A 20769-nucleotide genomic window follows, 5' to 3' on the forward strand; every position below is an offset into this window, starting at 1 on the left:
TCTGGACTTTGACTGGGGCATTGAAACATCTGGATTATTTTAGTTATCAGCTGTTCTGCTGCAGATTTGCTGCTGCGCTTCAGTCGAACTGTAAATGTTGTAGAGATGCCCTGACAAGTTACCCCAGAAGATTGTGGTATTCAGGGGCTTTAGTGGTTACTTAAATGAGTGCAAGGTGCACAGGCGTTCTGACCGAAGCATCAACCCTGGACAGTTTGTTCAAACTGTTTTCCCTGAGATGCTTCGATTTTGTCGTGTGGTATCGCCTTCGTGGCCAATCTCTCCACTTTTGTCTGATTTGTCAAAATAAATTTGTTGCATGAGTCTTGGTGGTTTGTTCAAATAAAACTTTGCAAATCTAAGCTATGCTGCTATTTTCTTTCTTTCTTTTTCAAGAGGAAGGATTTTTTTTTCCTGGCAACAGAACTGACAACTACCTTAAATGTTTTCCTCTTATGAATAACATTTTTCACTGATGGACACCAAATGATACGCCTTCCCCGACCGATGGAGAGCAACAGTTGCTTCTCTGTGATCATTGCTGATGTCTTTCCTCTTTGGTATTGTCTTTACACATCAGACTTTATAATAACAAACTGTAGCCACCCGAGTGCAATAACCTGTCTCTTTGAAAGTGCAATAACCTTTGCTCGCTAAATACCTCACGTATTTTTGCACATGTAAATATTAACCTTTTTTTTTTGTGTTTACTATTTTTTCTCTTGTACATTACTCATTTTTCTACAGTTTATATTGCTCTTTTTTTATTATTTAGCTATTTATTGGTTATTTCTATTTTAATTTTTTGTATAAACCGTTGAGCGTGTGTGTGTTTGGCTGCTGCACGATTGAATTTCTCCTCTGGGAGATCAATAAGGCTTTCTATTCTATTCTATTCTATTCTACACACATCTGATAGCTCTGTACCAGCAAAGTGCCAACTCATCTGTTTTTCTTGAGAGGATGCAGTAATGACAGCTGTTGTGCACCAGGTGATTTTTTTTTATCTTCTTTAAATCATGTTCCTCATACAAAGAAGTCTTGGAATTGAAATGGACTTTCTTTCCTCGCACGACTGTACACGTTCAGAGTAATTCGAAGTAATTAGCTGGTTGGCGGAGCCCGAAAAGTCCCCACCTCCTCACATATCACAGGATCCCGCACACACACATTCCCTGATCTCCGCCACGCCACCAGCCAAATGTCATTCCATCGCCGCGTTACTCTCTGTCATGATAATCTGCTCCCGAGGGCCACAGCTGGAGACCCCCCCCACACCCCCCACCACTGCTTCCTCCACACACACATTCTGCTGCCACCTCCGATAAGGCCAAACTCTCTTTATTGTCTGATAACATAAATACGACACACCGACGCAGTGTGAGGGTCCCTGTCTGCGCCGGCCAGCCCAATTATGTAATTACGCCTTGTCTGATTGTGCTCATGCAGCTGAGACGAGGGAGGGCTTTTGTGTGGCCGCTGGAATGCGGTGCAATTGGCATTTTTCAGCGAAAGGGCAACTTTCTGGAAGCTCGTGCCAACGAGAGGAGCGGAGGGTGATATCACGGCTGCTGGTGCCCACTCTCTGTTTCTTTTCCCCTTATCGGTCCCTGGATCTAGCTTTCTGACATGCGGACAATCCCATCTCTCTTGTGCGTCCGTCGTCCCTGCCGACCATTCCCTGTAACGCTTAACTCCCCGTCTTGTGGAAAGAGGAGAGTGGCCTTTTTCGGCGTGGAATGCACCCGATTCGGGCCTCCGATGATAAGAGCTGACAGGTCACGCTGCTGCACAGAAGCCGGGCCGCTGGGGGCTGCCACTCCAACATCTGATATGCACTTGGGGGCGACTGCGCCGCTGCATGATCGGAAGGCCTTGCTTTTGTTTCAGCTCAAAAGCTGTCGCATGGATAAGAACGACAAGAGCACGGGCAGGTGTTAGGAGAGATTACAGCACAGGCCCATGAGATAAGTCTGCTAATACCTCCGTCTTGAATCAAAGTCAAGAGCAACAAGGCGGGTGTCACATACACCCTGATCTCTCACACTTCAGTACAGGATCCAGACCTTTTTTATTCTGACATTTACAGCGAGGGCCTCCCAGTTCTTTGACAATCGCTACTGGTGATTTTATGAGTTTTACTACTTTGTCAGAGGCCTTTTATTCCCACTAATGAAAACAGCAGGGTTAACATTATTAAGGCGCCAAAGTCCTGCTCCTGAATTCCTCCGTATGACCCGTATGATTCAAGACCAGGTTGGATTTACAGACAACGTTCATAAAGAGCAGCGATGAAGTTTGAAAAGAATCTAAGATATTAACAATATTTCAGGTGAACAGATGTGACCTTTAGCCTCCAAGTCCAAAGAGGTTGAGACGCTGCATAAAATTTTGCCAAATGTTGAAAATGAGCTATGCCGCCAATAAAGAATTGAATTTGATGCACTTCAATGTTTGGGTCTAGATCTGTAGCCCTGTGCTCTCTTTTATAAGACCGGTCCATAAACATCTGAGGAGTTTTGGGAGGGGAGTGTCGCCCCATCCTTGTCAGATGAAGGATTTACGCTGTTCAAAAGTCCTGAGAGTTTGTGGATTCTTTAGTTTTGTGATGCGCCAGTGTGTGCAACGCAAAAACAGAAAAGTGCCACTGTGCTCTTCCCTGAGATGACTTTCTTCTTCATTTGCTGCATTTGTCATCATGCGGTCTCCAACATTTCACTTTTTGTTAGTCATGAATACAAAAAACAAATAATAGATGTATTTATTGAAGGATTCGTTGAGGTTACACAGCGTGGACATGCTAATCATCAGGCAGTTTTCTTTAGATGAGGAAACAAAAGCCCAACAACCCCAGAAACAAAGCAACAAAAACATAATTTAAAAAAAAAAAAGCTAACTGGAAGGAAATTTCAACAGTGTTATGCTTTGGACTGCACCAAACTTTCAGAAAACTAAAAGAAAGATAGATAAATAGATTGAAGGAGACTCAAGCCTTGAGTATCTCAACGGGCCTGCAGCCCGTCTGGCCAACGAAGGTTGGCATGTTTTCTGACATATTTCCACAAACCGAGTCCAAATAAAGTGAACTAATCTTTACTTGTCAGGTGTCAAATCTCTCCACTTTATAATGAGATCCAAGTCGCACCATTTTTGGCACTGAAGACAGCTGCTGTCCTTCTTTTTGACCCAAAACATGACCCGCTACTCCGCTACAAGGACCAGACAGTGACCGTTGAGTGTCCAGTGTTCCACACCGACTGTCTGGTGGTTTTGCCTGCTCCATCCAGGTATTCAGGTAAAATACAAGTGTCAGTGCGAACGCGCTTCTGCACTGGATCCAGGCCAAGCCAACCAGTTTGGTCCCTGGATGCTTTTAGCTCGTCAGCTGGCTGTTGGCAAACAGTCACCAGATACCAAACACCAAATATGTTGGGAATGTCAGTCCAAAGCATTCGACTGGACGTTTTTGTCATCAAGAATTACCATTTTCCAACTGACTTTGGTCGTGACCCTTCACCTCTTGTGGTCGGATTCAACATCATCCCAGTCTTCCAGGTTTTCATGCCTCTGCTCGGCAGCCGCAACAAAAACACACCATTTCTTGTTATTTCTCTCCACAAGTACATAATTCCTTATCCTCTAAATCTCCATTTGATTCCCTGAGAGCCGTGTTGATTGGTCAACTCTTCTTCTTCTCTTCCATTTTTGAAGTAAGACCAGAAATCACCACATCTGCTAACCCCCTTGCGTGATGTTGTGCGGTTCCAGGGTTGCTCGGATTGCCTCAAGGGGACAAATAACATTTCTTTACATGAAAATTACCGTAAATTAAAATATTAAGTGCAAGCATGCATGTGCACGATTTAAAACATACATTTGGGGAAACATCTGGACGACTAGCTGATAAGTTCAGTATGTCGACTTTTCTGCTTAAAGATGCAAGTCTAAATGTTTAAATTAAGTTTTGCACTAAAACTTGTAAAGACTGTACCTCTCAGCATAGACGTGACGTTCTACAGACACTAATGCACCTCCATACAGTCACAGTTTAGAGGGGCTTTTCAACCGAGTGCTGATGGTGAGGCCACACAGCGCCTTTCCTTTTCTTCCAGAGGATGTTCATGATTTCTAAAAGATACTTTCAATCATTCGTCTGACCACAGGAACATTGTCCGCTTTGCCTCAGTCCTTTTTCTGGACCATGTTTAGATATTGTTTCTTCTGTGCATGATAGCGTTTTAACCTGGGGTTTGTGGGTTCGTATAAGATCCCTGCCTCTCACACTGTACGACTGGGATCTGCTTAATCTTGGGTAAGACGTCATGATTCAGAAGAAGAGGCCAAATTGGGATGCCAGTTTTGCAGACAGCAGGAAGTAAGTTGTAATAGTGTAATATGATGTGATATGACCCAGTCTGCATATACACTTTTGGCGCTTTTACACTAGTACCTACTCAGCCCGACTCGACTCGCCTCGTCCCGGTTTTGCACTTCTCCACTAGGGGTGGAGGCGGGTGGAGGCGTGCTGAGTACATACTTTTTCTGTATCTATTCTGCCGAGGTTCTAAGCGGCTGAGTCGGCTGCATCTGACATCATCACAATACACGCCACCGATTGGTCGGGGGGTTGGACTCAGACGTTTGAATCAGGAAGCGGGAATCAGCGAAAGAGCAACTCGCAGCTTCTTGTTCATTTTATTCAAGCAGCAAAAGTCTGTTTCATGATCCAACTCTGAGGTGCAGATGTTCATAAACCTGGTGCTGAGGAGAGAATTAAAAGGGGATCTAGACGGGCGATAAGGAACCACCAGATCCACCAAGAGCTCTGTCTCTTCATAGCTGCTTGCGGCTCCCAATGGACTTTTCAGCAGCACCAAGACAAACAAAGCATTGCCGCTTGAAGCTTCTTTCACTTTCATTTTTTTAACTTGATATGGAACACAAGCCACAGACCCAGCAGCACATATATCATCTCCTCCAGGTTCTACATCTTTAGTGTTGTTGTCATAGCAGCTTCGCTCCAACCTCCTACTTCTCATCTGGTTGTCTAAAAACAAACGAGGGCAAGGCTAGTGGAGGCGAGACGAGGCGTGACAAGTCGAGTCGTGCTGAGTAGGTACTAGTATAAAAGCGCTATTTGTGTGGTAATTAACTTGCAATGCCTTCATGGTGTTGATCTTTGTTGCCACAACTCCACCAGGCCTCATAAAGCTTGATTTATTTTATTTTTCACTTCCATGTTCTTTATTCAAGGAGCTGCGCTGCATTCATCCATCATTTCAAGTTGCAATTTAATGTCAGTAGACAAAACACTGGAACTTTTTTTTCTCCCCTTCACTTTTCAGACGGTACTTTTATTAGTTTTTTCTTTTTCACAATTTGCAGCCTTGGTTCCTCAGACAGGTAACCCTCAGCAGAGGTGTCCGGCCTCTTTAAGGTGCTTCTTTTATACCCAATTGTGTCATTGACCTGTTGCCCATTAATCTAATTCATTTCATAATGTTCGTCCAGGTCTTTTTAGTTCCTCCTACATTTTCAAGCTTCTTGATACCAGGGTTTAAACTTTTTTGTGACGTTTGCTGGCATTAAACTCAAGACGAGCTCATATCTTCTCATGAAATGTTAAAATCTCTCACTTTCTAAACTTATACTTTCTACGGTCAAATGTGGAATGAAAAACACATTTTTTCTTGCTTTAACATATATAAAGTGGTCTCCCCTCAGCCTGCCAACTCAGAGAAGGAGGAAAGCAACCAAATTCTGCAGTGTCTGTACAGCCGCCTGGATGAGCCGTCCAGTGTGATGTGGATCTACGAGCCATTCAGATTCTGCTCCCGTTGTTAAGGAACGACGGAGCGATTTACATAGGTTGGCCTCCAATGCGTGAAACCACGCCCACAACTAACTCCGCCGGCCGGAGCTTCCGCCATTTTTTCGTAGCGGTGTATCACGTCATTCAAGCAGCCAATCAGCACAGAGCCTCATTATCATAGCCCCGCCCACTTAGAATCCCTCATAGATAATGAGGTTAGAGAATGGGAAGATAAAGACATGGCTCAGAGGCTGAATTTCTCATTTATTTAGCAAAAACAATCAAAAGCTTGTTTTTAACACATTCAAGACCTGTTTAAAATAGGTATTAGATGCCATAATAGTTCCCCTTTAAGTCCTTGTTGTAAACCGGCAGCAGTAAAACTGTTCACCAGGGATCATTGTTGAGCTCCTGCGGCGGACAGAAACAGAAGAAAAAAACACTAAACTGCACTTGAGAAATTCCCATCCAGTCCCAGGCTGGCCGTCTGGGGCGCGTGCCCGCGGATCAAAGCCCCCCCTCTGGCCGCCACAGCGTGGAGTATGTGAAAGAATGCTGCAGGACGTGGAGGGGCTCTGGGGGCTCTGGGGGCCCAGGATTCCCATCTCAGACCAAAGCCCTGCTACTTCTTAATGACATCAGTAAAACATTGAACAAAAACCCAAACAACTGAGGAGCTGCTGATCACAAAGCGCCACTACGACGACAACATGAGTTATTGTGTTTAAATAAACACGAGGGGGGGCATGAGAGCTCTATGTGCTGCTCTTGAACAGCCCTGACAAATTGAGCTGAATGTGGAGCTGAATGTGGAGCTCCGTGTTGGCGCGGTTTTCCCACCAGAGAGCGCGTCGCGCCCCTGGCGGCCACGCTGCTCCTGGGCAGCACAGACACACCGGAGAAACTTCCTTATGAAACAGTTTGAACTGTGACTTCAATAGTATTTTATGATTATAACCGATGATTTAAACCTCAAGAGAATGAGAAAATAACTGTGTCTATGTTTATAGAAAGCTCATTCTAAATATATTAGATGGCCCATTTCCCCAAAGATTAAGGAAACTCACTTTAAAATATTGTATAAAGTGTACCCGGTTGCAGAATTCCTTAAATAAGGATTCACGTTCGAAGTTGATCAATGTGCTTCCTGTAATGTAGCAGATGAAACTTTTGATCATATGTTTTTCCTGTGTCCTGTGACCAGAAACTTCTGGTTAGAATGAAGAAACTGGTTACTACTTAGAATAGAGGACATACCAGTCTTTGGTATCTCTCTTATTTTTTTCTATATAGATAACTTGAAGTCGAATTTATCTGACATAATAAATATAGTTATTCTCATGGGTAAATATCATATTCATTGTAGTAAGTGGAGGAATAGCAAACCCTCCTTTGATTGGTTTTTAAATGATTTTAAATTATTCCTCTTATCCCTAAGAAAAATCTCCAACAAAATGGCTAAAAAGATTTGTGACGATATATCTTGTTTTCTGCTTTTTTGATGCCTCAGTCCTTGCTCCTCTTTTTGGCACTTGTGTTTGCCTGATTTTAAATACTGTGATACTTTTATAGTTTGCACTTTATAAAAACACCTGTTTGTCTTTTATTTCAATATATAGTTAAATGTTTTACTATATAGCTCTATATTTGACAGCATTTCATATTATGTCTACTAAGTATAATATCATCCTTACGAGAAGATGTTTAATTACTGTTCTGTTGTTTTATTGTGTTAAATAAAGAAGAAAAAAAGCTTCAACTGTGACTTTTGCTCCTGCCACACCTTGACGTGGGTGACGTCACCTTTTCCCACGCTGAGCCGGCTCTTCCGCCGCTCCTCCATCCTCCATCCTCCATCCTCTGCTGAGCTGCACAGCTGACAGGTGGACGCAGAGCGAGGACAAGAAAAAGGCTTTTCCTGGTATTCACACACTGTGCTGGAATTATTGGGTTTATTTTATTATAAAGAATTTTAAAAGTCTTCACTGAGAATAAAAGGCCACATCAAGAGAGGCGCGCGCAGCTTTGGTGCCACCTTGTGTTTGAACCGACTCCTAAAACTGCTTTGATGAACTACCATCACAGCATAAACAGCAACAACCATCAGTTTTTCTTATAACCAGTCACTGACCAAAGCCTTTATTCAGTTAAAAAAAAAAAAAAACCTGCACATTTCTGTTGAATATTCCCCTGAGGTCCAGAACTATTTAGGTAACAACAGAGTTTTGTATGATTTTGTCTTCATGCATCACAAAGGATGTGAAATAAGACAATCAATGTGTGACCACAGTGCAGACTTTTCGCTTTAATGTATGTGGTTTCACAAAAACATGACATTTACCAATCAGGGATTATGGTTGTTTTAGGATCACAAAGCCTGCTCCTGCACGCTGCAACAGAAACACAACGTGACCAATCCAGGTGCAAGGAGAGGAGTCAGCTTGCCAAAGCTTTCAAACTCTACTGGCCTTTTTTTTTTTTTTTTTAATAAATATACTTTGAGACGTACTTTTGTGTCTATTCTCTGTCTTGTCAATCCTCCCCATCAACACCGGTTTCTGGTTGTGCTGTTAAAAGAAAGTGTGAAGGATTTCAGAGTTAACGGCACTCAAGCTTTACATGAGTATGAAAATTCAGCTAAGAAACCTATTAAACTGTCATAACGAAATGTAAAAGAAAACAAAAGGTTTGAGCGTATTGTTTTAGGAGCTAATATGAACTTCTAAAATTATCCAGACACTGTTAAAACACACAAAGACACATTTCCCGTTTGTCATTCACTGCTGTAATATTTTAGTTGCTACTCTGTTACTTATCATTTAATTGTGATTGCTCTGATAAGCAGCCCTCTGTCAGAGCTCTGAGAGCAAACTAAGGCCACGTTTACACGTAGCCGGGTATTTACAAAAACGGAGGCGTTTTCATGCGTTTTGGCCGTTCGTTTACACGGAAACGGAGGTCAAAGTCACCAAAAACGATCATTTCTGAAAACTCCGGCCAAAGTGGAGATTTTCAAAAACTCCGTTTTCCCGTTTGCGTCTAAACGGAGGAAAACGGAGGAAAACGGAGATTTAAGCTTCAGAACGTCACATTATGCACCAGAAACTCACCAGCGTCATGTGTGCGACCTGTGTTTACAATTAGTTTGGCCACCGTCAATATTTTCTTGTATTTTACCTGTTTAATATTCTAAAGTCACACTTAAAAGTAACTCCCCCCCCCCCCCCCCGTCCAGCCTCCTGCTCATTCAAGCCTGTGAGCGCGTCAGCCAGCAGCATGAAGCCTGAATTATGGTTCCGCGTTAAATCGACGGCGTAGGGTACGCGGCGACGCGCAAGGTACGTGCGCGTCGCCGCGTACCCTACGCCGTAGGCTCTGCGTTAATGTAACGCGGAACCATAAATCAGCCTTAACTGGAAGTTACACACGTGTCATTTGTTGATGTTTTTCCAGGATTCTGATTGGCTTGCATGACGTTAAGAGCGTTTTCATGCGGGTCCGTGTAAACGAGGATTTTTTTGAAAACGTAGAGGGGAAAATATCCGTTTTTGTAAATACCCGGCTACGTGTAAACGTGGCCTAATACAGACGGTTTTCTGGTCTGTTCACGTCTGCTGGGTTTATTTACACTCGCAGGAGTACGAAGTTTGAATACCATGAGTCCAATTAATAAGACGGGTTTGGAAATGTGATGTATAAATACTTTGATGTAAGAAACTCAAATGTGAAGTTTTATCAGAAGGATGTGAAGCATGCCTTACAAAGAGATTTAACACCTCCCAAGGATGAGGTCAGAGAGGGATGTAAACCGGTCTAAGTGTGAAGTCATCCATCAGGCCAGTTAGAGAAACTGTCCATAAATGACACTTCATTACTGTTACTACTCTTCCTGGAGGTGGACGTGGCCAAGATGCCTCCAAATGTACAAGAGACTCCTGACAGAGGTGAAGAAGAACCAACGGGTAACAGATGATGGCTAGAGGACAACATCTCTGTGAGAAAGTATTTCATTCTTATGTGTTTAAATGCAGCAGACAGAAATAAAAACCCTCACATAAGAAGAAATCTCTTCAACGGCTTTCTTTATTGAATCACGGACCAGCACGGACCAGTGTTCCCAGTTCTGAGCCCATGCAGGCCCGTTACAGCTCAAGTTCAATCTTGACATCCATCCTGGACTTGTACGGCTCCAGCAGGGGGCGTATTTCCTCAGACAGGAACCTGCCGACCTGGAGAGGAAGGAGACATGTTACTCCACGGGAGCTGAGGTCAGAGGTCAGAGGTCAGCTCGCGGCTGACGCGGCTGCTGGACCAGAACCACGACTCTCCTACCTGCTGAGGGGCCCGGCCGATAAAGGTCTTGGGCTCCAGCAGGGCGTCCAGCTGGCCCAGGATGGGTTTGAAGTACGGGTCCTTCTGGACTCGGGCCAGCAGGTCGTTGTCCCCCCCCTCCTGCTTGACCACCGCCGCCGCCTCCTGGGACAGAACACGGATCTTCTCGTGGCAGTCCTGGGGGACGGAGGAAAGACACCTGAACTACACCTGACATCATACGTTTAATCCGTCTCTGCGTGTTGAACTTTCCTCTACAGCAGCAGAGGACCCAGCTGGGTACCATGACAACGGAAATCATGAAGCCGAAGCTTCAAACCTCACAATCCGACCAAAACCAGACATAGGACTGTAAAACCACCGGCTTATCTGAAGAGTCTCAGGTACTTCTGTGACATTGGTAGAGTCACAACTCGACAGAAAACTTTCTGATTTGGTTGATTTTGTTCAGTAAGTAAATTACATCTGTTTAAAATGTAGGTTAAAAGCCAGTCGATGGTGACTCTAATGGCTCTGAAATTTGCCAGGTTACTCATACCAAATTCTTGGGTGTCATTATCGATGATTGTTTAAATTGGAAACAACATATTGATACTGTATGCATGAAATCTATGAAGATGCTTGGTATTTTGAGAAAAGTTTGTCCTTTTGTTCTTCCTTCCTCTCATTATACATATACATACATACATATACATTCCTCTCTATTATAGCCTAATCTTCCCTCATCTTAATTACTGCAACATTGTTTGGGCTTCGACACATTCAGCATATATTAATAAATTATTGATCATTCAAAAAAGGTTCCTCAGAATGATATCACATGCAGACAGATATGAGCCATCTGCTCCCCCTTTTTATTAAATATTCATTATCCGTCAATAAAATTTACATTTTTCAAACATGTTTATTTATGTTCAAATTTAAAAATTATATACAAGATCCTCCTTTTTCTTTTCATAATTTCTTTTGTGTTAATTCCGATATTCATTCTTATGCCACAAGGCACAAAGAGGATTTTAATTTACCGTTTTGTAGAACATGTAAACATCAATCTTTCATCACTTTCAGAGGACCCCACTTGTGGAATTCACTCAATAAATCTCTTAAAATCACCATCCTTGCCAATATTCAAAAAACATTTAAAGAACTTTCTTATTGTTTCATCTTTGTAGTGTTCATTATTTGATCTGAGTTACATTTTCTTTTGTGTTTTTTTTACTCCCCCTTGTGTAGCTTTTGTTTTGTTTTTTATTCATATATGGAAAGGATTCTATATAAGCCACCAGGCTTCTTCCTTTCCTTGCATATTATTTCATTGTTTTTTTTTTCATTTTTTGTTCAATTTCTTATACTGCTAAATAAATAAACTAAACTAAACTAAAAACTTGCTCTGAGCCGTGACTCTGCTCTCTCCCACCTGTCTGTTCCCGCCAGCCTTCACCATGGCCATGATGATGTTCTCCGTGGCCATGAAGGGCAGCTCGTGGCGGATGTGTCTCTCAATGACCTTGGGGTAAACCACCAGTCCCTCTGTGATGTTCTGCAGAGTGCTGAGGATGATGTCTGCCGTCAGGAAGGACTCCGGCAGAGAGATCCTCCTGCACACGGGAGAGAACCGTTACTCCCTCCAATCCAGTCCAACCTATCCTGAAAGAGTCACACCGGTTGCTTCTGTGTATCGTTACGGACAACACACACAACACACCTGTTGGCGCTGTCGTCCAGCGTCCTCTCCAGCCACTGGACCGATGCCGTCTGCAGCGGGTCGGCCATCAGCGCCACCAGGTGCCTGGCCAGGCTGCAGCAACGCTCCGCACGCATGGGGTTCCTCTTGTACGGCATGGCACTGGAGCCTGCAGGAGGGAGAGCTTGGTGCTTCAGTACGGCTGTGCTTCCTACTTTACACCGTTATACGTTTAAACTTCAGATGGTTAACGTCCAAACATACCAATCTGCTCCTTCTCAAAAGGCTCCTCTATCTCCTTCAAGTTGGCCAGCAGGCGGATGTCTGTACAGATCTGAGAGAGATCAAAAGATGCGTTCATGTAAATGGTTACTGGCCTTCTGCTAGAGAACCACTAGGTGGAGACATTTCTCCAACCATCGTCCTCAGTTTACCTTGTGAACCGTCGCGCCCAGACTGGCCAGGGTGGACAGACAGTCCACGTCCACCTTACGGCTGTACGTCTGTCCGGTCACCAGGTAGGCTCTGGGTGAGATGGGAACAACATTAGATCCAGACAGCTCCAAGACGCCACACTACTCTGCAGATCTTTATTTTGAAGGTCCCTAAGCTCCTCAGCACGTTGCAGGTTGAAGCGTACTTTTTGAAGCCGGCCATTTCTGTCACCATCCTGTCGAGCTCTTCCACCTGGAAACAGAAAATATGAATGGAGGCATTTAAATAAACCACAAACCCATTTAACAGCCTATTTGAGCATGTGCTGGTTTATTTATCCCTGGTTTATGTATTCTACCTTGTCATGGTCCCCCTGGAAGAGCTGCAGGAAGCTGGCCTGGGTACCAGTGGTACCCTTCACTCCCCGGAAGCGCAGGTCATCGCGGGCCCGCTGCAGGTTCCTCATGTCCATGGCCAGGTCCTGCAGCCACAGGCAGGCTCGCTTTCCCACCGTGGTCAACTGGGCCGGCCTGTGCACCGAGCATGAGAGAAAATTCTGGGTTTTTGTTTGTTTTTGTGAGACGGTAAAAGGAGAAAAGCCGCGAGCCGACTGATGAAGACGTCTGAAAGGACTGCAGGCACGGAGGTGCAGCTGCGCTCACACTCACTGGTAGTGTGTGAAGCCGAGCGTAGGGAGGTCAGCGTTTTTCTCTGCAAAGTTTGCCAGCCGGTCGATGACTCTCGCCAGCTGGAAAAAGAAACATTATGAGTTACAGTTCAGCCGTAACTCAGGGTCAATCGACATGCACCACGCTGTGGAAACACAGCAGCTCAATTAAAGCTGCAAGCAGCATTGAACGGGCCCTTGCAATTTTCACCAATAAAGGTCAAGGACTCAAAACTAAGTTCGATGACACCACCCACGACTCTTTATGTCAAACCATTCAAAAGTTATGGGGGGGGGGGGGCGCTTTTTGGCGTCTATCGTTGCCACGGTAACACTTTTGACTGAGAAAAGTAATGCACATCGTCGCAGGATTGAGATGCACATTTTGATGTATAACACACCTGGGTGCACGTTACGGTTCGGGCGAAGAAGCGCCTGAAGAAATTGCATAAATTGCGCCAAAATTACACGAATAATTCAAAATGGCCGACTTCCTGTTCGGTTTTGGCCATGGCGCCAAGAGACTTTTCTTTAAGTTGCGCCATGATACAGGCGTGTACCGATTTTCTTGTATGTACGTCAAACCGTATTTTGGGGCTTGAGGCACAAAGTTTTCTAGGGGGCGCTGTTGAGCCATTAGGCCACGCCCATTAATGCAAACCATTAAATATCAAATTTTTAGCCAGGCCTGGCTTGCGTGCAAAATTTGGTGACTTATGGAGCACGTTTAGGGGGGCAAAAAGGCCCTCCTTTCGCCAGAAAAATAAAAACGAGAACATCTCCTACAGATACAATAGGGCCTTCGTCAGTGCTCAGGCCCTAATTATCACAGTTTTTATTTCTACATCTCTGACTCTGACACACAAAAAAAAACAAGGTCAGTTACTATTCCACTATTTCTATTAACTTAACATTTACAGATAGACACGTGTGTATTTCTGGCAGCTGAGCCTCACCTTTGGCAAGAGGATGTCGAAACCATCACGCAGCATGATGAGATCCTGAGGAGGAAAAATAACAAATACAATTGTTGTAAGATAGTTTACTCCTAGATGGAGCCACAGTGGCGACCCGGTAAGATATTGGGATGAATAATAATATTTACGGTATTGTCTCCAACGTAACAGGAGGTGGCTCCGAGGTGGATGATGGGAGCGGCGGCGGGGCAGCAGTGTGCAAAGGTGTGGACGTGAGCCATCACATCGTGTCTGAGTTTACGCTCTTCTTCAGCTGCCATGGCAAAGTCCACGTCCTCCGCGTGGCTCTCCATCTCCTGGATCTGGGCGTCAGTGATGGGCAGCCCCAAACCCTGAGGAAGAGGACAACCAGGGGGTGAAGGAAAGGAACCAACATTTATTACTATTATTTTCTCGATGTCTTAGGTGGAATAAGAATCATTTCAACAATGTTGGGGATAAACAGTGGCAGAGAAGCAGAATAACATTCGTAACGATGACCAGGGGCAGAATCACGTCAATCACCACCTTACAAGCGTCAAGGACGCAGGATCTCCTCACAGGCCGTCATTTTTTTATACTCCTCTGAGAGGACAAAAGCTGCAGCCGTAGACTTCCAGGTTTTATTTTTGTGGCCTACTACATGATTTGGGCGGGAATCTGAGGTGGAATGGGGGTTCCGTTGTTTGCAGTTTGCATCTCTGTCACTAGGTGTCACTAACCCTCACGCATCAAACCCTTGATTTTATTTATGTTTTGGTATTTTCTTCATACAGCTCAAGACAAAAACACAGAAAAATGAAATAAATCCATGGGCACACAGTGTCAGATTCTAGCAGCATCAGGTAACTCATCAGATACCTCACCTGTTCAAGATTAAGGGGTAAATCCACAAAGAACAGATTGCGCCCGCAAATAGCGCTGTGAATTGCGCGGCATTTGCGCCCGCAATTTGCCCCGCCTTAAGGTCCTATTCACAAAAGATTTTGCTCTAATGATATACCGGGGCAAACACGCCCATAAAGTTTTGCGGCTGAGTGCAATTTGCACTTGTCTGAGTAAGTGAGTGGAGCTGTTTCCAGTGTTCTCCATATTTCAGCACACACATTGGTCCCTAATGAAAACTGCAGAAATAAAAAAATAAAGCGAGTGAAAATAAAACGTCCCTCCCCACTTTTCAAACTCATGCTTTTGCCCCCCCCCCCCCAGCTTTTTTACAGTTTAAGAACTAACGGTAGGCTGAGCCTGTATTACAAATCATCAGGACACTGTGCGAAGACGGGACAGGAGCCCGCTCCCCCTCCTCCCTCCTCCCTCCTCCCCTCAGCGCTGCTCAAGGATGATTTATGGTTCCGCGTTAAATCGACGCAGAGCTTACGGCGTAGGTTACGCGGCTGGCGCACCGTACAGTGCGCGTCGCCGCGTACCCTACGGCGTAACCTTACAACGTAGGCTCTGCGTCGATTTAACGCAGACCATTATTTAGGCATAATTAGGCTTAACTAGTGTGTGCGTATGTGACAGACGTGCATGGGACGATTGTGAAATACGGAATAAACTGTTTTATATGAATTCTAATTCCCAATTACGTAACAATTCCGTATTTCAAGGGACGGGTGGCGAGCCCACTCACTGCGGCTGCATCTCCAGCAGCAGCTGAGAGTCCTGACTGACGCTGAGCTTCACAGGGACACGATCAGCGCTATTTTATTATAAGTCTGATATATGTTGTGATATGTGATGACATTATTAAGCTGTTAAACACACACATTCTAGATTTATATGTTTATATGGTGGAATTGTTTGTAATAAAGCCCCTACTGTATGGATGAATCCTGAGCTCCTGTTATTTTTATTTCTAAATCCGAGATAAGTCCACAACCTCACTTGATCTGACTGTGTACAGTCATGTCTGACTATACATTTCACCCTTAATATCATTCAGTATCACACAGGCTTGAATGATATTGAAGAGAGAGAGAAACAGAGACAGAGCGGGAGTGAGGAGTGAGTTTGCGCGCAGTTTAATACACGCTTCCAAAAGACGGTATTTGCTCCACTATTTTTGCGTGTGGCAAATAGCGCTGGCCTTTGTGAATTAGACGGTTTTTGCAATGAGGCTTATTTGCATAGAAACGGGGCAATTTTGCACCGAATGTATGAATATTACCTAATTTACATGCATGCAAATGGAACATTCGCACAATGCCACTATTTTCTTGGCAGCGCAGTTTGTGGTGCAATTCCCCCTTTGCGGGTGCTTTGTGAATTTGACGCTCTCTTTTTGCGTCATTTGCACCGGTTTAGCGGCCGCAAAAGCAGCGCAATCCTTTTGTGGATTTACCCCTAAATGTCAACAACGTGAGCTTATCATTGTTTAAAACTGTAACCTGGTCCCGGTTTTTCTTATGCTCTCATTTGTTATTTTGTGCTGCTTTTCTGCTCCATTTTCAGCACAGGTGGAGATTGTTCGGCACCATGAGCTCATCTTACGCTCTGATAATACCATACTTGGAAGACATCATGGCGCATTAACCCTGCAGTTTGGGCGGTTTGCTTCAGAGCACATCCCCGGTGTCAAGATCACACCGACCTCAAACCAGAAGAACTGGTGAAACTTTGTCCAATAATAATGGAGGATCACAACAAAGATTTGGGGAAACAGAGCCGCGATATCGGGGCAGTGATGCTGATGTAAATTGTCATTTGTAGCCAATGAGTTACTAGTTCCCACCCCAAATCTGGCAGGAACAAGTCCCCCCTCCTTCGGCCGTAGATTCTTCAGAGAAAATCCTTTTAGAGGTGAAAGCCAGAGAAAGGAGAGCAAATCTAAGAAAGACTATTGGATAAGTGGACGTTAAAGGGTCTAGAAAACACCACATCAAATGGAGATCGTTTACAGGGATAGATCTTTCATGGATTCTTAAATTTAAGATTCTGGTTGTCAATAAATGAGAAGTTATATTGATTTTTCAGACTATAATACAGGGGCGATCATTTAAATCTTAATAATGACATAGATGATCTGTGCTCACCGAAATAATTAATGACAAGCCTTTGACACGACGTACAGAGCGTGTTTGTGTTGACTCTTCTGTTCAGAGATATACTAGAAAACAATCCTAAATGTTGCCACATTAACTCTTTTGCGAATCATTTGGCTGAGTTGAAAACAAACGACGTGTTGTTAACTTCATCGACCAGCTGCGTCTCCTGCTCGCTATTACCAGACCCGTGCCGTCCTCGTGAGCAGAAAGTCTTCATTAGCCTGGTATGCATCTTCTGCTGGGATGATGTGGTCATGTGATCCAGGACTAATGAAAGGGGAAATTGAGAAATTGGTCCAATCATGTAATCAGATCTCTCCGTACAGGATCTACAGGAACCTTGCCGGCATTGAAGTGGGAACTATGGATACTGGTTAATGAAACTGCTTTTTCAGGGTCCGCCCAGCAGTTTTACTTCACAGTAGGAGCTTTCCAAGCATCAGAGGTGTTTGATGAACAGTTCAAAACACCAGAGCTGTGTAGACTGACTGATCCAGACGAAGTACATTTAAATGTTTATATTTATGTACAGAAATGGGCAGCTAATTGTATATATATGTATGTATGTATGTGTGTGTGTGTGTGTGTGTGTGTGTGTGTGTGTGTAAGTAGATGTATACATAGATATAGAGCAGATGCAGTTAATAGAGACAGTACAGTGTTTATATGGGCATGTGTGTACAAATATAGAAATATTCAACTATGTGTATGTATGTATACATGTGAGTATAATTACAGTATATAAGAATAATAATAATAATAATACTGTTATAGCAGTGTGAATACAGTGTGTATTTAGTATTTATAAATACGGGTTAAATGATTAGTGAATGGGGGTAGGATTAAATAAGTTTACACTTCTTCCTACTCCTTTTTTTGCACATGTAAATTAAGATATCAAGTGCTAAAAGATTAAATTAGTTGTTTTTTTGTTTTGTTTTCTTAAACTTCTCTTGAAGTGTTTTTTTTTTACATGTACAAAAATAAAATAAATCAAATCAAAGTGATCGGGCCCGGCTGGGTCGAAGATCAGGCAGCTCAATGGACAGAGTTGATGAACACAAGACACAGACGTGATGAAAAAAACTTCAGACACAAATGAACTCCAGCTAACATCAATAAGCCGTAGAGCCGTCTCTATCCCTGTTAGCTCCTCTGCTGTTTTACAGCTGGTGCTGCAGACCAGCCTAACCCGCCCTGCACTGGAGCACAGAAACACAGAACCTCATGCATGCAAGTCTGACATGTCAGGCCAGGTGACACATGTGAGAGAGGGTCTGTCGCCACTTAACCCTCCCTCAAACCCCCCTTGGCCTCTAAAATAAGACCACTTGTGAAATAGTAGGAACAGGACCCTAGTGTTTGAACACTTGTGATACCTGCACGATAACGTCAGCAGATGTTAATCTGCAGACATCTTCAGCAAATGCAGGACCTGTGGTTGTTTACACGTTAAGGGTCTTTTTGCTCTTTGACCCTGGCATTTGGAGCATGCACTGGAGGACATCAGAGGGATCACATGAGTTTAGGGGCTGAATCTGAATCTAAGGCGAGGAGCCACATGTCAGGGGAGGTTTTCTCATCGCTCCAGAATCTATCACTTCATTCAATTATTATGCAGCTAGACAGGGATTAAAGATATAAACATTTACTTTAAACTCTAATAAACATCAGGCAACAAACATTATTTTGAATAAACTGGAGAGAAAGTGCATTAATTAAGTATTCATACTTTAAAATGGAACTAAAATCTGTTAGATCTGTAAATCCACATCTACTTTGAGAGTAATAACATAAAAACAATCGTAATAAAAATAATAATAATAATAATAATAATAATAATAATAATAATAATAATATATAAATACTTTTTGCCCCTTTGAAAATTATAATATAATTCAATCAAAATGAATAACTATTAACTCTTTTTCTGAGTCTCGTGGAAATAATAATACGTTTTAAGGGGGAATTACAATTCATTGCATTTACAAATGACTGAACAGTAAAATAATGCGATTATTTTATGAATAAATCTGAAAGATATAACACTATTTGACCTAAAATGATTATATCGTCTTCATGCATGAATGGGGGTAGGACTAAATAAGTTTACACTTCTTCCTAGTCCTTTTTTGGCACATGTAATTCAAGTTAGCAAGTTTTAAAGGATGAAATTCTTTGTTTTGTTGTTGTTTTCTTAAACTTCTCATGAAGTGTTGTTTCCTTTTTTTTTTTTTACATGTACAAAAATAAAATAAATCAAATATCAAATGCTCCTCATCACAACTGTTAATACCAAACAGTGTTGCTGCTGCTGCCCTGGTCCTCCTTAAAAACTATATTTAGAGCAGGAAACTTGACAAGGCTCCTTAAAGGTCACACATTTGACTTCACAAGACTGGGACAGTTGAGACATAAAAGTGCTCTTATAGGAACAATAACAGGGGAAAAGCAGAGACTGGTATTTCACTGCAAACCTTCTCCGCCTTGGCCAGGTAGATCCACAGCTTCCTCCAGGTGGTGAACTTCTTCCTGTCGCTGAAGTTAAAGGCCATCTCCTTGCTGGCGTACCGGGACACCAGCGGGGAGCGGTACTTCCCGAACTCATCGTCCATGTTCGCTGGCCGAGGTCAAGTCCGCTACAGCAGAAACACGCTCACACTCGCTCCCCTGAAAACCCGCTCGGTTTGTAACATCACATGGGGACGCGGTCGTTTTTTACGACACTTTCAGACGTCAGACGTTAACATGTGACGTAGTCACGTTCGAACGTGATGGCGCCGCCATCTTTGTGCGGGTCAACGTGTTACGTTGCTGGAGGAAAACAGTGATTTACATCTCTGCATACTGCAGGTGCACAAACAGTGTTTCAACTGTTTTTAACATTTAAATGGCAAGAACAATATCAAATCAACTCATAGTACAACCCTTATTAATTATGCTGCGATATTATACCACAGCATAAACATTTCAATGCGATTGATTAGTCTTAGATTGTCATTCATTGAGAAATATGTATTCTGATTACAATTTTTTTTTTGATGATCAGTTTTTTTAACTAGAATTACAGAGCCTAGTTATTTTAATATTTTAAAGTATCAGATAAAACAAAACAAAAAAAACTAAAGGATGTTTGATTTTTTTTTTTAAAAGAAGCATTTTAATAATGTGCAAATACAGGGCATTCATGTGTATTAGATTACGTCACATAATGATGTAACTGGAAGCAATGACACATCCTTTCTTGACATGCTTGATAATTTTTACGACTAATGTTTTATTGAAAGTTGTTTTCTTTCTACGATTAACTCATTTTTTCAGTTTGTTTCTTGTGTATTGTTTAATTATGGAGGTTCCAAGTCACTAAAGGTAAAATAATATGTTAATAGCTATTAAACCACTAAATATTAGACAAACCCTTCATAACCATATTGTTCTTAATTCTGTAAAAGTGCAGACAGTTCACTGTTCCCTTGTGGCTCTCTGGAGCCTCTTTCCCCTGCCAATATGGCGGATGCGTCCAAGTATCGTAGCAACGGGCTGGACCTGATCCAGTACCTAAATGCAGCGTCTACGTAACTTCTATATGACAGTGACGCTTGGGACAACAGACGGAAGGTATTTTTTTCGATTGTTGCTACAAATATCGAGTATTTCCAGTGCTGCAATACACGAAGAAAAGGTTAAGAAATTTCATTGACACGTTTTTGCTAAATAAATAGACGCGAACGATGAACCTGCGGGGTCCGTGAATGCACCATCGCACCATAATTGGCGCACATAAACCAAAGACGGGTAGTTGTTTTCTCATTTTAATTTTTATCTTAATGCATCCT

At 43.0% G+C, this 20769-nt stretch overlaps 1 protein-coding gene across 1 annotated transcript; it reads right to left on the bottom strand.

The window, feature by feature from the left end:
• Positions 1-9877: 9877 nt before the first annotated feature.
• adsl (adenylosuccinate lyase) lies at positions 9878-19656 on the bottom strand. The gene is made up of 12 exons (XM_061711043.1): positions 19411-19656; positions 14036-14239; positions 13887-13931; positions 12932-13011; positions 12622-12793; positions 12469-12515; positions 12263-12353; positions 12093-12162; positions 11850-11997; positions 11562-11742; positions 10145-10321; positions 9878-10041 (listed from the first exon to the last, which is right to left on the bottom strand). Exons 1-12 carry the CDS (start codon positions 19546-19548, stop codon positions 9955-9957), a joined length of 1440 nt encoding a protein of 479 aa, XP_061567027.1. The 5' UTR covers positions 19549-19656; the 3' UTR covers positions 9878-9954.
• Between the last annotated feature and the right edge of the window lie 1113 nt (positions 19657-20769).

This window comes from Cololabis saira, chromosome 21, assembly GCF_033807715.1.
Source record: "Cololabis saira isolate AMF1-May2022 chromosome 21, fColSai1.1, whole genome shotgun sequence".
Classification (NCBI taxonomy): Eukaryota; Metazoa; Chordata; class Actinopteri; order Beloniformes; family Belonidae; genus Cololabis; species Cololabis saira.

What these genes read in the sequence shown, in the direction of transcription:
- adsl (XM_061711043.1), bottom strand. Translation starts at nt 19,548, where the DNA reads ATGGACGATGAGTTCGGGAAGTACCGCTCCCCGCTGGTGTCCCGGTAC. An exon ending in GTTACGTTGGAGACAATACC is followed by an intron (nt 13,932 to 14,035) that starts GTAAATATTATT and finishes TTTCCTCCTCAG; the next exon opens with GATCTCATCATGCTGCGTGA. An exon ending in CTCGGCTTCACACACTACCA is followed by an intron (nt 12,794 to 12,931) that starts GTGAGTGTGAGC and finishes CTCGGTGCACAG; the next exon opens with GCCGGCCCAGTTGACCACGG.